At 54.4% G+C, this 18692-nt stretch overlaps 1 protein-coding gene across 1 annotated transcript in view; it reads left to right on the top strand.

Annotated features, from left to right (window-relative positions):
- CUNH16orf96 (chromosome unknown C16orf96 homolog) overlaps positions 1-17082 on the top strand; it is a 35491-nt gene extending 18409 nt beyond the window's left edge. Inside the window, exons 9-18 of the mRNA XM_039239230.1 lie at positions 760-834; positions 1278-1442; positions 6161-6279; positions 6965-7027; positions 7695-7787; positions 8736-8916; positions 9045-9147; positions 14589-14669; positions 15398-15599; positions 16948-17082. Of these exons, the coding sequence (XP_039095161.1) occupies positions 760-834; positions 1278-1442; positions 6161-6279; positions 6965-7027; positions 7695-7787; positions 8736-8916; positions 9045-9147; positions 14589-14669; positions 15398-15599; positions 16948-16963 (1098 nt within the window). The 3' untranslated portion in view covers positions 16964-17082. The remainder of the gene's footprint in view (positions 1-759; positions 835-1277; positions 1443-6160; positions 6280-6964; positions 7028-7694; positions 7788-8735; positions 8917-9044; positions 9148-14588; positions 14670-15397; positions 15600-16947) is intronic.
- The last annotated feature ends 1610 nt before the right edge of the window (positions 17083-18692 follow it).

Genomic DNA, 18692 nt, shown 5'->3' with positions numbered 1-18692 from the left:
TTAAATATTTCTTATCTTTCCTATCCATGTCCTTCCCACTTCCATTATACCTCGGTCACAATGAGCTGTAAGGGAGGCTGTGAAATGCAGGTGCCAGCTACAAGTTTGGGGGCTTTGTTCCAAAGGGTGAGAGGGCAACTAGATGTGAAGGGAGAAGCAGAATCCTGTTTCCAGCTTTGGAGGAAATGCGACCCCACCCTCTGGGGACAAGGCCCAGGAGATGTGAGGCTCTGAGGCCCTTCCCAAGCGTTTTAGCTGCTGCTGCTGTCATGGGGAGGGTCCAGTAAGTGGAAAGTGGGCAGAATTCACGGAGGGAGCCAGTTCTTTGTGGAGTAAAGGGTCATTTTTCTCTGACACTGGGGCACAGTGTGGCCTATAGGTGCTTGCTTGATAAATAGATTCCAGTTCTCACAGGGACCCCATTACAGATCGGAAGAGCTGAACTTGCCTTAAACATCTAGGGAGCCAAAGTTGTCAGCCTCGGATGGTGTTTTTTTCCCGTCTGGTCGGCCTCCCCATGAAGCCAAGTTCCTACAATGCCACCTCCGAGGGGACAGCTCGTCCCAAGTCCCACATTCCCTCCCTTCCGATCTGGACACCGGGAGCCCTGCGCTCCATGCCTTCCGGCGTGCCCACCCTACCTGTGTCCACCTGGTTCCATCGTCCCTTCCAAGCACACGGCAGGGGTAGATGTGGGAGACAGATGCTGTCCCCAGGGCCTCCAGGGTTGAGGGACATGCCTTTTGCTTCTGTCTGTAGATTGTCCATTCCCAAATTAAAAACCTCGAAATGCACAAGGTGGACAAAAGTGTGATGGAGCAGGAGTTGAAAGAGGTGAGTGAGCAGAGACTCCTCTCCGCTCTCGCCCCTGCATCCTGCACCCAGCTCTCCCACCCGGGGGAATGGAGTCATCTAGACAGGACCAGACCAGGCAGAGGGCCTCCCAGTGTCCTTCTGCCCCTATCGTATAGAAGGGCTGGGGAAGCTTCCCCAAAGTTCTCCCATCAACCCCTATTTTCAGTGACTCGGGATGTGTGAAAATCTGTTACGTGAACTAAAAATCAGGCAGCAGCTTCTCCTTCACAGGAAAACCTTGGCTTAGACCTGACAGTTGTGTTTGAGCCAATTAGGTCCTGAGGTTGAATTTAAGCCAAGGCCAGGCATTCAGGGTCCCAAACTAGAAAGCACGGACCAGAGGGTCCTGATCCCGCCCCCCTCCAGCTTCCTTCCTCTCCCACCCCAGCAGCTCTGCCTCCCTGAGCCCCCTCTGTCTCTAGAAAGCCGATAGGAGCATGCTGGCAGGCAAGGCAAACCGAGCTGACCTGGAGACGGTGGTGGTGGAGCTGAATGAGATGATTCAGGGCATGCTCTTCAGGGTCGTGACCCACGAGGATGACTGGAAGAAGGCTGCGGAAAAGTTGAGCAAGGACCTGAGCACCAAGGTGAGTACCCCGTAGCAGTCATCTCCTGCTGAGTAACAAGTGAGCCTGAAAAACATGACAGCATGAAATGACAAACGCTCTACAGCTGCTGAGGGTCAGGAGCTGGGGAGCAGCTTCACTGAGCGACTCAGGGACTCCCATGAGGTTGCAATCAAGATGCCGTCTGGGGCTATAGTCCTCTGAAGTGTCACTTCCAAGATGACACCCTCACATGGCTGTCGGCAAGACACCTCACTCCCTCACCACACGGACTTGTCACAGAGTGGCAGCCAGTGTCCCCAGAGCGAGTGGCCTGGGAGAGCACAACGGAAGCCCCATCATCTTCTGTGACTTAGCCACATGGCATCATCTCTGTAGTAGCCTTGTTACACAGACCAGCCCTGCCCTGGGTGAGAGGCTGTGAGTACCAAGAGGTGTGGGCAGGGAGGATCTTGGAGGCTGACCACCGTTAACTCTCCTGCCTGGGCAAGCAAGGGGGCAGGGGGTGGGGGTGTCTGCTGATCATTTACTGATCATTTATTCACCACTAGATGAAGTGTCTCCATTCATCATTTACTGACCACCTGTGATGAATGTTGCTGACGAGTCACAGCCCCTGCCTTGATTTGTACCATCCAGTAGAGAGACAGGCACAGTCAGACCAGCGATTACAGGGCTGTGTGGTTCCTGCAGCGGGGCGGCTGGTCTGGCCAGGAGAGCGTGGGTTCAGAAGCAGGCAGCCCATCTGAGTAGCAGTGTGCCCTGAGTGCTATGATCTCGCCGAGCCTCTGATTTCTCGTCTCCAAAGCAAGGATTTGTTTGTTCAGCTATGCACTGGGCACCTATGACGCTGGTCACGTGTTTCTCATGGAGATGCACTTGTCTTTTTTCTTTCCAAATGTTTATTTATTTATTTTTGAGAGAGAGACAGAGTGGGGGGGAGGGAGGAGGGAGGGAGTGCAAGCAGGGCAGGGGCAGAGAAAGAGAGAAAGAGAGAGAGAGAGAGAGAGAGACAGAATCTGAAGCAGGCCCCAGGCTCTGACCTGTCAGTACAGAGCCTGACGCGGGGCTCAAACTCATGGACCGTGAGATCATGACCTGAGCCGAAGTCGGACTAACCGACTGAGCCACCCAGGCGCCCCTGGAGACGAATTTGTCTGAAAAATCACACAAATCAACACAGAATTGCAGCCGGATGAACTATAGTCATCTACAGAACAACTGACCTATTTTTCTTCAGTGGTTCAATGATAGGGTGGGAAAAAAGTGGAGACAGAGAGACTATTCTAGATGAAAAGTGTCTCCAGAGACAAAACAGCCCAGCGCAGTCCATGAGAAGTCTTGGCTTGTGTCCTCGTTCAGTTGAGCCAAGTCTACAAATGGGCTGGGAGTGAGAACAAAGTCAGGAATTACTGTTCGTGCATTGGGTATCACATAAGAAAATGTCCTCACGAGTACGACAGTATTCGTGAGTCAAGTGTCATGCTCCCTGTAAGTTTTTAAAAGACACTCCGTCAAAAGAACAAGGCAGGTGTGGCAATCTGTTAAGAATGATGAACCCCAGATGGTGGGTGTATGGGGGTTAACGATTCTGGTCTTTTCACTTTTCTGTGTATTTCGATTTCTTCCTAAGGGAAAGCTTTTGTAAATTTTTGCTTTCAGTGCTTTTCCTTTTCTTTCTGTATTTTTAATTGTGGCAAAACTCATACAACCTAAAATTAACCATTTTGAAGTGGGACTAAATCTGTGGCATTTAGTACATGTACAGTGTCATGCAGACACCTCCTCTATCTGGCGGCAAGATATTTTCATCCCTTACAAAGAAGCCAGTGCCCATTTATGCAGACGCTTTGTACCCCTCCCTGCCCCTAGCCTCTGCCAATCCCTGGGCTACTTTCTGTCCCTATGGCTTTGTCTCTTCTGGACATTTCTAAGTGGAATCATAACATCCTGTGACCTTTTTCACTGACTTCTTGCCCTTAGCAGCATGGTGTCAAGGTTCATTCATGGATCAGATTCCCCATTCTTTTTCATGGCTGAACAATATTCCATCAGCTGGAGCAACCACATTCTGCTTATTCATTCATCTGTTGATGGACATTCAGGTTGTCTCCACCTTTGAATGAATAATACTTCTGTGAACATACCTGTACAAGGTTTTAAATCTTTTTTATTTTATTGTATTTATTTTTTTAATGTTTTATTTATTTTTGAGAGAGATAGACAGTGTGAGCAGAGGAGGGTCAGAGAGAGAAGGAGACACAGAATCTGAACCAGGCTCCAGACTCTGAGCTGTCAGCACAGAGCCCACCATGGGGCTTGAACCCATGAACAGCGAGATCATGACCTGAGCCAAAGTCAGACGCTTAACCGACTGAGCCACCCAGGCACCCCTTAAATCTTTTTTTAAAAAGTTTATTTACTTAGAGAGAGCGAGCACGTGAGCATGTGAGCAGGGAAGGGGCAGAGAGAGGGAGAGAGAAAGGATCCCAAGCAGGTTCCACACTGTCAGTGCAGAGCCTAATGTGGGGCTAGAACTCACTAAGTGTGAGATCATGACCTGAGCCAAAATTGAGAGTCAGACGCTTCACCGACTGAGCTACCCAGGTGCCCCACTTGTACAAGTTTTTGTGTGAACACCTGTTTTTGGTTCTTTTGGGGAGAAAACCAGGAGTAGAATTGCTGGGTTATATAGTGGTCCCCCAATTTAACTTTTTTTGCCCATTTAACTTCTCATAGGGGTGATACAGCGTGATGTCTGCAGTTAACTCTGAGATGGTTCGGAAAATGAAGAGATACACACGTATACATAAAGAAAATGGGGCAGCATGTTAAAAGTTGATTAATCTAAATGGACGCATGAATGTCCTTTGTATTTTTCTTACAACTTTTCTGTGGATTTAAAAGTTTTCAAAACAGGAAGTTGGGGGAGATTCTTCTTGGGGTGCTGCATTGGGCCGGCAGACGGGTCACGCTGGCATGGTCCCTTCAGCGGCATGTCACTGGTATAAAGGTACACTCCCACCTTATGAGCAGCCAGAGGTTTGGGGGTGACCCTTTGGCGGCCTGGAAATGGCCGTTGCCTCATTGGCCATTCTTCTAGTACCTTCCTCATAAGTGGAGAATTGTTGCCTGAACCAATTACTTCAACGGTTGCAAAACAGCGCCTTCTCTAATCTTCGTATTGCTTCTCTGCTTAGCATCCGGACATCTGTAAAGAAGAGCTCTCCATAATTAATGTGCACCGATTACCCTGAAATCGGCTCTTGCAGGAAAGCCCAGAACGATGATGAGCTGTTTCCTTTCATTACTGGTGTTCAGGAATGATATCGCTGCCACAGCTACCTCCAATACATGGTGGCAAGTGGCGGTTTCTGTTTTTATTTTATTGAGTTCTTTTTTGTGAATGTCACTGCGAATCATGGGTTTTTACATATTCAGTTTGCTGACTCAGTTAAGTTACTATTTATTTTGTTGCTCACACGGTCTCATCTGGCCTGCAAGGTGGCTTCTGAGTCCTTCGACTTGACCCTCTGTCTCAGAAAGCCATCTTGGCTCCTTAAATGACAAGACGTTCCAGATGCATCTGCAAAATTCCCTTCCCCAGACCTGAATCAGTCATTTCTCTACAGAGCCTTTGCTCCTTTTTGTGTTTAGAGACCAAAATGTGGGCACTGGAAGGAACACATTATTATTATTATTAATTTAAATTAAAAGTACGTCCAACATCGGGTTCAAACTCATGACCCCAAGATCAAAAGTCACATGCTCTACTGACTGAGCCAGCCAGCCACCCCTGGAAGGAACACTCTAAACATTCAAAAGTCCCACGCTGAAAAGCCGTCTGGCACTTTCTCACAAAGTTAGGTATAGAGTCGCTATACAACCCAGCATTTCCAATCCGGTGTGTGTGCCCAGCGAGATGAAAGCAGGTCCACACCAAAACTCATACACAGGTGTTCGTAGCAGCATTACTCATAAGAGCCAGCAGATGAATGGATAAACAAATAGTGGTCTTTCCGCCCAGGGGGTACAATGGGATATTATTCAGCCATAAAAAGAAAGAAATGAAGCTCTGATTCATGCTATAACCAGGTGAACCTTGTAAACATGGTGCTGAGTGAAAGCCAAACACCAAAGGCCACAGAGTATGTGACTCCATTTATATGAAATGTCCTGAACAGGCAAATCCATAGACATGAACTGGATCAGGGGTTGCCTATACCTGAGGGTTTGGGAGGAAATGAGGGACCACCGCTAATGGGTACTGGGTTTCTTTGGAGAGTGATTAGGATGTTCCAGAATTGGTTGTGCTCATGGTCACACAACTCTGTAGATAGACTAAAAGCCATTGAAAGTGGCTTCATACCCAGTGAATATGTGTTGCATGTGTGAATCTCCAGTGCCTGGGCACCACCGGGAGAAATGTGTCTTGGGCCTGAGGGCCTCAGTTGAGCAGTAGGGTTGGTTTTACCTTTTGGAGGCAGTAGCTGATGGTGTTTTATTGCCTTGGCTGCTAGGGAGTTCACTTTGTACTTCCATTCTGGCAGCAGTGTGCATTAGGGGTAGAACTGTAGCCTAAGCTTGGTCGTGTCCCCTTTCCTTGACCCCCTCGCTTTTGCTGTTTAATCTTGTCACACAATGTGTGTAGCTTTGCTGCAGATCCTTTTCTGGATGGAGCAAGGCGGGGTGTGCATTAGTTGACTAAATACTCTTCTCTTCCCTGGGGCTACGTGCAGCTGGTCCACAGTGATTTGGATGATCTGAAGAAGGATGTGGATGAGGTCTGGAAAATAGTCAGGAAGCTGCTGATTGAAGGCCTCCGGTTTGACCCTGACAGTGCTGCCGGCTTTAGGAAGTGAGCCCCTCCTGGGTGGGGGTGCGCCTCCCAGAGGCTGGGAGAGAGGAGACGAGATGGGTATCTCAGAGGAGTCCGGGAGGAAGGATTCCAGACCTGTGGACCCGGGGAGAAGGAAGGGGGCTTCCCAGCTTGGGGGCTGAGGGTTGGATGGCGCTGAGGGCACCTCCGAGGGGGGCATCTCAGGCCCTGGCTGGCAGAGGGGCTCCAGGACTGCATCTGCTCCAAAGTCCTTTTGTCGAGAATGAGGAGCCTGAAGCTCACAGAGCATAGGGTACATGCAGGGCCTCGCACGGAGCCTGTGTGGATCTGGGAGCCATGTCACCGTATCCCCTACTCCATCTAGACAGGGTCCCAGGCAGAAGAAATCAGTGTTGGGGGAGGGGGATCTCCTATCTTCAGATGACCCCTCATCCCTCCCAGTTTCCCCTACGAAGAGCAGCTTTCCAGAAGGACCCTGGCTTTAAAGAGCTCATTATGTTTGGGCCAGGCACATAAGCTATACACACTTTGTCCCCGACCTCTGCTCCCGGTGGCCACAGGTAGGGGTCAGCAGGGGCCAGCAGAGCCGACTTGAGCTGAGCTGGGCCAGGTCAGCTGGAGGAGGGTGTAGAGGGAGGTCCTGACACCGAGGTACAGGCAGGCCTTCCCCACGGTGCAGCGCTGATGGCTGGCTGTCTTCCAGGAAACTGTTTGAGCGGGTGAAATGCATCTCCTGCGACCGGCCCGTAGAGCTGATGACCGGCCCGTGAGTACCGCCACCAGGGGGCGTCTGCGCCCACCCTCTGTCTTCTGGATTTCCTCCCATCCACGCCTACCCCTACCTGTCTGGGGGGTTGTAGGTACATGATTTAGATGCCCATCAGGCCCTATACACCGTACTGTACAGATCATCTCCTTTGCTCCCCGTCCTGGGCAGGAGCACAGGCATCCCCTCCTTTTCCAGCCCTGCCTGGTGTCCCCTGTGTCCCAGGGTCAAGGTCAAGTCCAAAAGTAAAAGGATAGAAGGAAAGTGGGGAAAAGCTGAACTTTGGGGCTTTGTTGCATATATTTTTAGAATCAAAAACTTTTATTTATTTAGGTGAGATTCATATAAATCACCTTAAAGCGAATAATACAGGAGGCATCTGGGGAGCTCAGTTGGTTAAGCTCAGGTCATCATCTCACAGTTTGTAGGTTTGAGCCCCACGTCAGGCTCTGCGCTGACAGCGTGGAGCCTGCTTGGGGTTCTCTCTCTCCCTCTCTCTCTCTGCTCTTCCCTCGCTTGTGCACTCTCTCCCTCTCTCTCACAAAATCAATAAATACACTTTAAAAACAAAAGAAAGTTGGGTTTGAGGGAAGACTTCTTGGAGCAGGGAGCCCAGGGCCATCTGCTGGCCACTTGCTCCTCCCGCTTAACTCTTGTCCTCCAACAGGCAACTCATCACCATCCGCAAAGCCCACCTCCTCTCACGGCTGCGCCCTGCCAGTGCCAACAGCTATGAGTACCTGCAGCGGCAACAGATGAGGTGAGCGGGCTGGGGGTCTGTCTCACAGAGGTCCTCAGGGGCCCGGAGCGCTGCAGAGACATCGGTCCTGGGACCCAAAGGCTGTCCCAGGCCATTGTCAGCCATCTGCAAGGGAGCCGTTTTGAGAGGTGGCTGGGGCAGTGCCTGGCCCGGGAGAGACCCATGGTAGAGAGGGATGGGCTGATTTATTGGGCATCTATCATGGGCCGAGACGACTGGGGAAGGGTTCTCACTTACGTGTCATGACTCTCATGAGCTGGGGTGAGGTGCCTGCTTCCAGTAGGAGGAAATCAGGTACGGCCGTGGCCTCAGTGAGGCTTGCTGTGGCCGGGCGGGCCCTGTGCTGAGCGCTTGGGCAGACCCGGCCTCAGTGAATCCTCAAGCCTTCCCTTTGAGGCGTATTCTGTCATCACCCCATTTCATAGTTGAAGAAACCAATGCCCAGGTAACTTAGCCACCTGCCCAAGGTCGCGGCTATAGAAGTGCCAGAGCTGGTGTCCAAACCTGCAGATTCCTGCTGCACCTAGTAGGCTCCCTGGGCCCCGGCGCCACCCTCCACGTCCTGACATCCCACGCTTTGTGGGTGCTTCCTGCACTCTGGCCTGCACCCTGGTACTTCTGGCCAGGTGGGGAGAGCCATGGGGGGAACTATGCCTGACACCCCCTTCTTCCCGTGCCTGACTCCTTCTTGAGATCAAAGGTTCAAAGTCCTCCCCTGGCAGGTGAGGCAAGGGTCCCTGGGTGGGCAGGGCCTGGGGGAGCACAGGACTCGATTTTTCCCCACGACTGTGTCTGTCCATGTCCACTCCCCAGCCCATAGTGGTGCCCAAACGAACTGGAGGTAATTCCAGTCTTGCCTCGTGCTGGCCAGGCGCTTGAGCCCGCCCTGCTGCTCCCCTGGGGCACAGGGGTCTCCCAGTGGCTCCCGTGCTGCCTGTCCCACCGCAGGGAACACCAGCGGCTACAGCAGATCCAGGATCTCGAAGGCCAGGACAGGAGTTTGGACGTGCTGGGTCCCCAGAAGGACTGGGGCGATGGCCCTGGCGGTGCTGCCAGCGTCAAGCTCAAGACCTATGACTTGTCAACGTTGTACCCCTACGGGGACCCTGAGGTGTTAGACTATGACACAGTGAGTGCGGCAGAAGCCCTGGGCGTGGGCGGCCCCGGGGGAGGCGGTGCTCTGTCTGCTGGGCCTCTGTGTGTACTGGAGAGGCAGGCGAGGACACTCCCTGACCTGGGGCCCGGGCCATCCAACAGACCGAGGTGGACATTCTGGGAGTGGACGGGATCCTGTACAAGGGCCGAATGAGCAACCAGGAGGGGGTGCGGCCTTCAACAGGCGTGGAGAAAGAGCGGGCAGGTGAGGGGTATCAGGCCTTCCAGGGAGCCCCTGCCCTCGATGTCCTGGCTTTGCTGGGCAGCATGAGGAGGTGCCGGAGGGGCTCAGAGGTGGCCCCATCCCTGACTTGGGGCTCTTCAAGGGGCAGGAGGTCTTCACACAGCTACTTGCAAAAACGGAGCCCTACTATACGCCAGGTGCTGCACCAGGCACTGGGGAGGCAGTGGGGAGCAAAGAAAGATGGAGTCCCTGGGGTCACCACATGAGTGAGAGAAGCAGATGGTAAGCAAATAAACTGAAGGGGAGGATCCATTGTTAGGAATAGCAATGAATAGCTGACCAGAGGGGAGGGCCTGGTGACAAAGAATGCTGGCCTACGGAGAGGTGCCAGATGGCCTTCCCAAAGAAGGATGCTGGGCTGGGGATGGGAAAGTTGTGAGGCCAGTCCAAGGAGAGGCATCTGATGAGGGAATGGGGTAAGCTGGATGAAGGGGTCGGGTGGGAAAAAGTGGTCCCGGTGGGGGGAATAGCAGGTGCAAAGGCCCTGTGGTGGGTAGACGCCAGGCGCAATTGGGAGTCAGGAAGGTGAGTCTACCTGCGGGATAGACACTGGGAAGGAGTTGAGCATGATGAAGAGATGAGGACAGAAACTGGAGGCCTGTGTCCTAATGTCCCAGGCAGGTGAGGGTTGGGTTAGGTGAGGACACATGGATCCATCACTCTGATTGCTGCAGCGGCAAAGCCCCCGCTCCAGCTGGCTCCTTCCAGGGACCCCAGGCCTCGGCTCCAGCCCATGGGCCGTCAGTACCAGCAGGGGTACCTTCTCTGTGTGACTCTTGAGGCTTTTCTCCTTCTGGGAAGAGGAATTCTCAGTTTTGCCCTGGGTGGGAGCCATGTACTTCCCCATTGCAGGGGGACCCTCGAGTCCCAAGTGGCTGGAGGGTTAAATTCTCCCCGTGGTATTCTTCCTCACCCCGCTTTGTCCCCATTGACTTGAGGACTAAACCCCAGATGTGCAGAAAAGGAAAGGGGACTGTTTTCTTGGCGATTCTGGACAAAGAAGAGCCCACATTAGTGTCCTGGGACAGACGCAACAAATGGCCTCAAACTGGGGGCTTAGACAACAGGAGTCCTCACAAGTCAGGCGCCCAGGAGTCCTAGATCACTGTGTCACAGGGCTGTGCTCACAACCAGGGCTCCGGGGGAGGCTCCTTCCTGCCTTCTGGCGGCTCCACACGTAACTTGGCTCATGGCCGCGTCCCTCCAGTGTCTGCCTCCATCCTTACGTGGTCTAATCCCTGTGTTTTCTCCTTTTCTGGCTCCTGGAAGAACATTTGTCATCGGCTTTAGCCCCCATCTTAACCTGGGATGAGCTCATGCCGAGATCCTTAATTACATCTGTGAAGACCCTTTCTCCTAATAAGGTTACATCCCTAGGTTCTAGGGGACGTATCTCTTTGGGGACCTCCATTCAGGGCAGGGCCCTCCCCTGGCCCAGGAGTTCGGGACACCATCCGAGACCTTCATTCCTCCGGCACGGATCTGGCTCCCCCTGGACAAGGCTCAACCCCCCCAGCAGCGGCTGTTGTTGGGAGGGTACTCAGGCTAAGCTTCAGGGGTCACTGGGCAGGGTAACAGTTGTGGCTAATATTTAATGAGGCCTGAGTTCTTGCCAGGCCTGCACTGTCTCCTTTCAGCTGGCCACAACCCAGTGAGGCATTGCACCAATGAGCAGGTGAGGGCCGCTTGCCGGAAGCACACCCTCGGTGGGGGTGGGGGAGCTCATCTCCACTCAGGCACTAGACAGGGCCCCTCTCCACCTCCCTCCCCTGGGCTGTCACCCATCGGGCAGGGCTTCTCTCCCCGTGGCTCAGTCATTCTCGAGGCCCACGCAGCGCAGCTGGACTGAATCACAGGATGCCTCAACTGCTGTGTCCCGTTTGGGGGCAACAAAGTCTAACTACTATTAGAAGCTGGTTCGAAACCTGCTGTGGCCAGATCTTTTGACCAGATTGCTCTTATCACTCATTTATTTACTCAAAAGAACATTCTAACCCAAAACAGACCCAGTGTCTAAACCTAAATGAGCCAGTGTGAGCCCCTCCCAGGTGCAGCCTGGCCTCAGATGCATTCATCTGTTCATATCACTGTCCAGCGTGCCCTGCTGTTTACCCAGCCCTTTGCCAGTCAGGGGCCACGGAGGGGCCTCTGGCCAGCTGTGCCCTCCAGGTGTTTGCACTGAGTCAGAAGCTCAGGCCAGGACAGAGGGACACCCGGTCCTCAGTGAGCCGTGTCCCCATAGGAGGGGGCTGGACGTGCCAAGGCTGGTGGTTCTGAGGCTTGGACTTTCAGAGAAGGAAGGCTAAGTTCAGGCAGGATTCAGGACGTAGGAGGAGGCGGGCAGGGGCGTGTCACCAGCCTCAGCTCTCCTCACCAGCTTTGGGTGAACTGCCTAAAACACGCACAGTGACCAGGCCCCTCCCCGGCTCAGAACCCCTCAGTATGAATTTCCCATGGCTGCTATAACGAATCACCCCAAACTGAGTCACTTAAAACAACCCACATTTATTTTATCTTAGTTCCGGAGGTCAGTAATCTGAACTGAGTATCACAGGGCTAACATCCAGGGGTCAGCAGGGCCAGTTCCTTCTGAGGCTCTAGGGGAGACCATTTCCACCCCATTCCTTGTGTGTGGCCCCTTCCTCCAGCACGAGGTGTGTCTCTTCGACCTCACTTCCGTCCTCACCTCCCCTTCTCTGACTCTGACCCTCCAGCCTTCCTCTTCAGAACCTTGCGATTCCATTGGATCACCTGGATAATTCAGAATCCTCTCTGTCTCGAGATCCTTAACTCATCACATCTGCCAAGTCCCCCTCTGCCAAGTCATGTGACACAGTCACAGGTTTAGGGGATTGGGACGAGGACATCTCAGGGGCATTGCCCTCAGAGTCCAGGCTCCTTGGCTGATCTGCCCCTCCCTCAGCATCTCAGAACTGTTTGCTCATCTCTCAGTGAGCTCAGCTGTCCCCCGCCTCTGCCCATGCTGTGCGCCTGCCTCGAAGAGACTGTCTCATCTGCCAGAGCTCAGGGTCCCCTCCTGTTGAGAGCTTCACAGCTTCTCAGCTTCTGGCTTCTGCAGAGGTGGGAAAGCCACAGAGGAGGGCCCAGCAGGAGCAGGTGTCGGGGTCAGGTGGCGAGTTTGAATTCTGACCTACAGAATTCAGGGCATCAGGAAGACCTCAGGGAGAGTGCTGGGTCAGAGCCAGGTTTCCAAGCCTCGCTGAGTCTCGATTTCTAACCTGGGCCCTGGGCCCATGTCCCTCACCTGGGAGGGAAGCAGTGTGACAGTCTCACTGGTCAGCTGGTTGGCTGGTCCTGCCTGAGACCTGTGGAGGGATCCAGGTGGGTGATCAGAGCAGGGACCTGGGAGCGCCCCTCGATTGGGGCATTTGCCTTTACACAGAACCCACAAAACACACTGGAGTTAGTTCTTAGTTCAGGCTCAAGGAACAGTAGATACAGACCCTGAGTTAGGAATGCAAGAGGTTTGGGGGGGGGGGGTGTTAACAAAGAGGAAGGAGGAAAGGGAGGAGGCAAGCAGAGACCCCCAGGGGCCAGGCCCCCCGTGCTCCTGTCTTTGATCTGAGGTGCTAACAGCCACTGAGGTGCTAATAGCTAGAGGCTCTTGGCTCCCTGTGCTTCTGCAGCTGAACAGTGAGTTCTTTCTTTTTCCCTCCCTCCCTTCCTTCTTTTCTCTTTCATATAATTTATTTTCAAGTTGGCTAACATACAGTATGTACAGCGTACTCTTGGTTTTGGGAGTAGATTCCCATGGTTCGTTGCTTACATACAACACCCAGTGCTCATCCCAACAAGTGCCCTCCTCAGTGCTCATCTCCCATTTTCCCCTCTCCCTCCGCCCCCGCCCCCTGCATCAACCCTCAGTCTGTTCTCTGTGTTTAAGAGTCTCTCATAGGTTTGCCTCCCTCTCTGTTTGAAACTATTTTTCCCCTTCCCCTCCCCCATGGTTTTCTGTTAAGCTTCTCAAGTTCCACATATGAGTGAAGACATATGATATCTGTCTTTCTCTGACTGACTTATTTCACTCAGCATAATACCCTCCAGTCCCATCCATGTTGCTGCAAATGGCAGGATTTCATTCTTTCTCATTGCCATGTAGTATTCCATCGTATAGATAAACCACATCTTCTTGATCCGTTGGTCCGTTGATGGACATTTGGGCTCTTTCCGTGATTGGCTGTTGTTGAAAGCGCTGCTATAAAGTGAGTTCTTTCTTAAAAGGGAGGTCCACATAGCACATGGCTGCCACATGGCCCTGGTCATTCAGCTGGTCATTCCTGAGCCCTTCTCGGTGCCAGGTATATTTTAGATGCCACTGGGGAGACCCAATTTGGTCAAAATAAAGTTACTGCCCCCTTAGAGCTTTAACCCCACAAAGGACTGTAGAATATAAATAAATAAAAAGTCACTGAGTAAGATGAAACATGGGAGTGGGGAGAGAATGACCAGGGAGGGGTCCCTGGTGAGCTAACTAAGCGGGAATTGTCAGGATACCCAGGGGAGGACACAGGTGTCCAGGCAGAAGGAACAATCTGGTGTCCCTCATGGGAAGGAGCTTGATGCCTGTAACTCCCCCTGGGTGCCAGGTCTGGGCCCTCCCTCCCTTCCCCTGCATCTCCGCCCTCAGGGCCCCTCCTCTTCTCCTGCAGCCTTTGGTCTGGTTGGCCAGCCATGGGGATTCTTGGCTGGACAGGGAGAAGGGAAGGCCTTGGGTTCAAAAGTGAAGGATGGAGCCAGATCCTCGAGGCCAAATGTTGTCCAATCCCTGGTCTGGGAGACGTCCAGAACAGGAATATCGCAGAGACAAGAAGCAGATTCGTGCCTACCAGCAGTTGGGGGAGGGAGGAAGGGAAGCGAGCATTTCATGAGAACAGGGTTTCCTTCTGGGGATGAAATGTTCTGGAATGAGCTAGAGGTGGTCGTGACACACCGTTGTGAATGGTTAATGTCCACTGAATTGTTCTCTTCAAATGGTTAATTTTGTGGGGTGCCTGGCTGGCTGGCAGTGGAGCATGTGACTCTTGATCTTGGGGTTGTGAATGTGAGCTCCACATTGGGGATAGAGGTTACTTAATTTTGTGTTGTGTGAATTTTATCTCAAAAAAAAAAAATTCACACACACAAGGTGAGGGATGGGAAGGTGGGGGTGGGGGCCTGATGGCGGTGGTGTGGCCCCAGGGAGAACGTCTACGCCTTGAAAACTGGGTGGGAGGAGGGATCTTCCACGAAGGGGAGCCTGAGGGGCAGGTGTGTGGAGGAGGTGGGCAGGTCTGGGGAACAGTGGAAAGGCCTTTGCAGGACTTCGGGGGAGTCTGGGCTCAGGCGGAACTCTGTAAGAGCCCTCACCCATTCCTCCATCTTCCCCTTTCTGTTCCTCTAAGCTGTGAAGGTTCCGCACCCCCCAACTCGAAACCTGTATGATCGTAAACGCCCAAGTGCCTTGTTTGGTGCCATCTACCCCTGTGAGTACCTGCCCTCCGAACTCCCTGGCCCAGCTGGGGTCCTGGCATGGTCTCTGGGGCTCCCCAGTCCCAGCCTGGGGCACTCCTGAACCGCCTCATCCATCTCTCACCTGCTCTGTCTATGCCAGGGCCCAGGAAGTCCCCTTGGGTGTCCCCCTCCCCCCCTCCCCAAGCTTCCTGGCCATGGCTTCAAGCCGTCCTGGGCTCCTGGTTTACCCATCAGCAGGGCTTCCTGGCCCGAGCACCATCCAAGGGGGCCGAGACCAGGTGTCTGTCCCCTAGTTGCAAGGGCGGGATAAGGAGCCCATTCACTGTCCTGGGCCTCTCTGCCAGGGGCCCCGTGGGCTGGGCTGGGGGGACTCTTCTGGTTCCCATCACCATGTCCCAGGCACCTGCAGATGCTTTACAGCCTGGGAAGCACCGTCTCCCTTCTCATCTCATGCCGACCCCGGCCCAGTGGGTGGGTGGGCACTACTCCCCCGGCTTACAGTGCGGAGCTGAGGCACAGCACCCCTGATCCTAGACTCCAGGTTCGTGTGCACTTCAGCATCCGTCTCTGGCATCATTTATCCAGAGTCACCTCCGGGAAACTCTAGAGTGTGCCTGGGACGGAGCGAGCTGTGGGAGAGCACTTCCAGTCTTGTCTCCTTAGTGGGTACGACCTGGTCAGGCCAGTCTCCCCTGGGGTTGCTGCTGGGACACAGCATCGTCTCTCCCGCCCCTCCCAGCCCTGCACCCCCGCACGAGTGTGCGCTCAGCTGCCTTGGGCTCCCAGCCTACGATGCCAGCTCGACCCCCATCGCTGCCGCCCCTGCCTCTGCTGCCGCCGCTGACGCCATCCCCGAGGGACCCCCAGCAGGGCCTGGGGCCTGCCCGGCACACACGGCCTCTGCGCCTCGAGTCCCGGGCCACCACGCAGCCCGCCAGCCCGTGAGCCCCGCGCCCCTCCCCTCGTCCCTTCTCTCCCCCTGCTGGCAGAGACTGGGCCCTGAGCCCAGCCTGAGGAGGGTACGGCGGCCTGGACATGGGTGTAGGGCCTCCATGAGGGATGATTTTGACCCAGTGGCTGTTGTGTTTTTTTTTTTTTAAGGTTATTTGTTTGAGAGACAGAGAGTGAGCGAGAAGGAGGGGCAGAGAGAGAGAATCCCAAGCAGGCTCCACGTCCAGCTCAGAACCTGACGCGGGGCTTGATCTCATGACCGCGAGATCATGACCTGAGCCGAAATCAAGAGTCAGATGCTTAATGGACTGAACCCCCCCCAACGCCTCTTAACTCTATGCATCTAAATACACACAACACGATCCTTCGTTTGTGTGTCCTGTGCTTCGTGGAGAACACAGCTCTCTAGGTTGAATTTTCCAATAAGCCAGTGTGATTCTTTGACCAGTTTTTAATACAACAGCTAAAGTGCTTTTAAAAACAATCACCTTCCTTTTTTATTTTGCTGAAATGATTCTATCAGAATCAGTTCCCAGTACAGCTACTGCCAACATACATTTTCTTTGGGGGCCATTATTTCTGACGAGACCAGTTTTCTCATGGGAACCAAATTTTACTGTGTGCATCCTTTTGTGTTTCATGCTGACTCTTCCCACCAGTCGTCATGGTTATGGGTTGGATATTTTTAAACCCTGATTGTTGATATTTACGTTTTGGCCTGTCCTCGAGGAACTGGGAGCAGTGGCCCCTAGAATGCCCCGGGCTGCCCTCTCCCGCGGAGGGCCGGAATCCCGCTCGCCTGTTTGACGTCCTTCTGGGGGGTGACTGCCCATACTCTTGGTGGAGCAGAGAGCACACCGGGAGGCCATGATGTCCCGATCTGGCAATTTATGGGGCAGCCTGGGACCGCAGACGACACACACCTGCCTGCTGGCACCGTGCACGCGGCTGGCTCATCCTCCTTGCCTCACCCCTTCTCAGCCTCTCCCTGTCCATCGTGGCTCTGGCTAGTTGTGCCCACTATGCCTTTCATACTTCTGACACATCTACCACATTACACAATCTCTCCCTGCATGGTTTTGAGGCATGACTCCCCCACCTCACCCGACCATGCACCGGAGGCCCCTGGGAGGGCTGAGTGGGTAAGGGAGTTGGGGGAGGGAGTTCACCAGGGGTCCACTCTGGGGGGTGGGGGGGTGGGCAGCAGCCCTGGACCGGGAGGCCATCAGTGTCTGGGAATGCTGTGTGCCTACCCCCTACCTAATGGTCTCTCGGCCCTGTCCCCAGCTCCTCACTGTGACCACTCCCAGACCCTGAGTTCTCTTTTCTTTCTTCAAGGACTGTGTCTAAATGAGGTCAAGCTTTTCCGGACCCTGATGACTTACCTGTCCAGGATGCCTTGGGGGGCACTGGCTGTGCAGTCCTGGACCCTGGACCCACCCCCATATCACAGATGAGTATCTTTGGCACCTTCTCCCCAAAATAAAATCTTTCACTTTTTTCACTGTGGATGAGGAAGACTGGCCCGGCACCCTCTGCAGAGAGCGACCTTGTCTGCCCCACATGGGCGGGCAGAGCTGCTGGTCCCTACTCAGGCCCCCACCCCAAGGTCAGCCTCCCAGAGCAACTGGCCAGAACCACCCTGGCTGAGTCCCAGCAGAGAATCAACAGCAAAGCTTCTTGCCTCCGGCACATTTTCCACATGGCAGAGTGTCCTGAGCTTGCCCTAGCCCTGTGCTCAGGGAAGATGGGGGCTCTGGGGGCAGGCGTGGTGATGTGACCGGCCCAGGTTTGCTCAGGGAGGCCTCGCTGCCCAGCGCCCAACCAGGAGCTGTCCTCTTTGGGTGCCACACATGGGTACAAGGGCCCCAACTTCCATCACCTCCCATGTCAGGAAAAGGAGGTGTAGCCCGGGCTCAGGCAGAGCATCCCATGCCAGGCTTGTCCTCTGCAGCCCTGACCCTCGGGCACCTACACAGGGAGAGTTCTCAGGCCCTCCTGTCCATCCCTGCTGGCCCCCCCGAAGCTGCTTTCCCAGCCATTTCTCAGATTTACAAAAGGAATCATGCTTGGGTTGGTTCCTGTAGCCCAGGCACCGAGGAGTGAGGCCCCAGTAGGTCACCGTGTGACCGTTTGCATTCTGACAGGCCCCTCAGTGTTTTGGAAGGTAGGGGTGCCCAACAGCAGCCCCCCCAGGAGCAATGCCAGAAGACGACAGCCCTGTCCCCCATAGGGGTTGTGGGGGACCAAGCCGGCCTTTGGTCTGGTCCCAGATGGGAGCTGCAGGCAGAATGCTTGCCCCTCCCCTCTTCCTGCCCCAGAGGGTGGGGCCAGCAGGGAGCTGGGAGGAAGGTGCTCAGGAGGGTAGCCCCCCCCCCCCCGCGCGCCCCACAGGCCAGCAGGGAAAGGTGCCTGGGAGCAGACAGAGCCAGGATGGGGTCAGCAGAGTGGGAATTTCAGCAGGTCCTGCGTCCAGCCTCCTCCTCTGCCAGGGGGCCATGGTCCCTGGCCTGGGATGCAGTGGCTGTGCCAGGCTGGACTGGGAGGAAGGTAACCAACCGTGCCGGTCACGTGGGCTGGCCTGGTGTGGGCTGCAAAATGAGCTGGGCAGGAAGTGGGGAGAGAGGCTTTTTGCCAAGCGGAGGGTCCTGCTTTGAGGTGTTGCTGGAATGGAGATGCTGACTGGCAACCACCCTGCACCCCCAGCATGGCCCACAGCCCACCGCTGCAGGTAAAAGGGTCACAGGACATTTCTACCTTCCAAAGACAATGAACACTGTAACTCTAAGGTGTAAGCCACCAACATCAGCGATGTGTGTTGCCAGCAGATGACCTGCATTGGAAAACACTGCCTGTTCCCAAAGCAAGCCGCCGACCGCGGAGAGGTGAGGTGCTGGAAGGGCGGCTGCTGTGCAGGGACCCCCCTCCACTAGAACCAGCGCATGCCCGCCCCCCAGCTCGACCCCGGACTCGCTGTGGTTCTGGAGGCTGTAGTCAGAGAACCACCAAACCAACACACAGCCGCCAGAGAGAGGCTTCTTTTCTCAGTCCCCCTCCTCTTCTTGCTCATGGATTCCACGGGA

The sequence above is a fragment of the Hyaena hyaena genome, unplaced genomic scaffold (assembly GCF_003009895.1).
Source record: "Hyaena hyaena isolate Hyena2069 unplaced genomic scaffold, ASM300989v1 scaffold_155, whole genome shotgun sequence".
NCBI classification, from domain to species: domain Eukaryota; kingdom Metazoa; phylum Chordata; class Mammalia; order Carnivora; family Hyaenidae; genus Hyaena; species Hyaena hyaena.
Note: the sequence above shows the minus strand (reverse complement) of the source record. Positions and strands in the feature narration are given on the sequence as shown.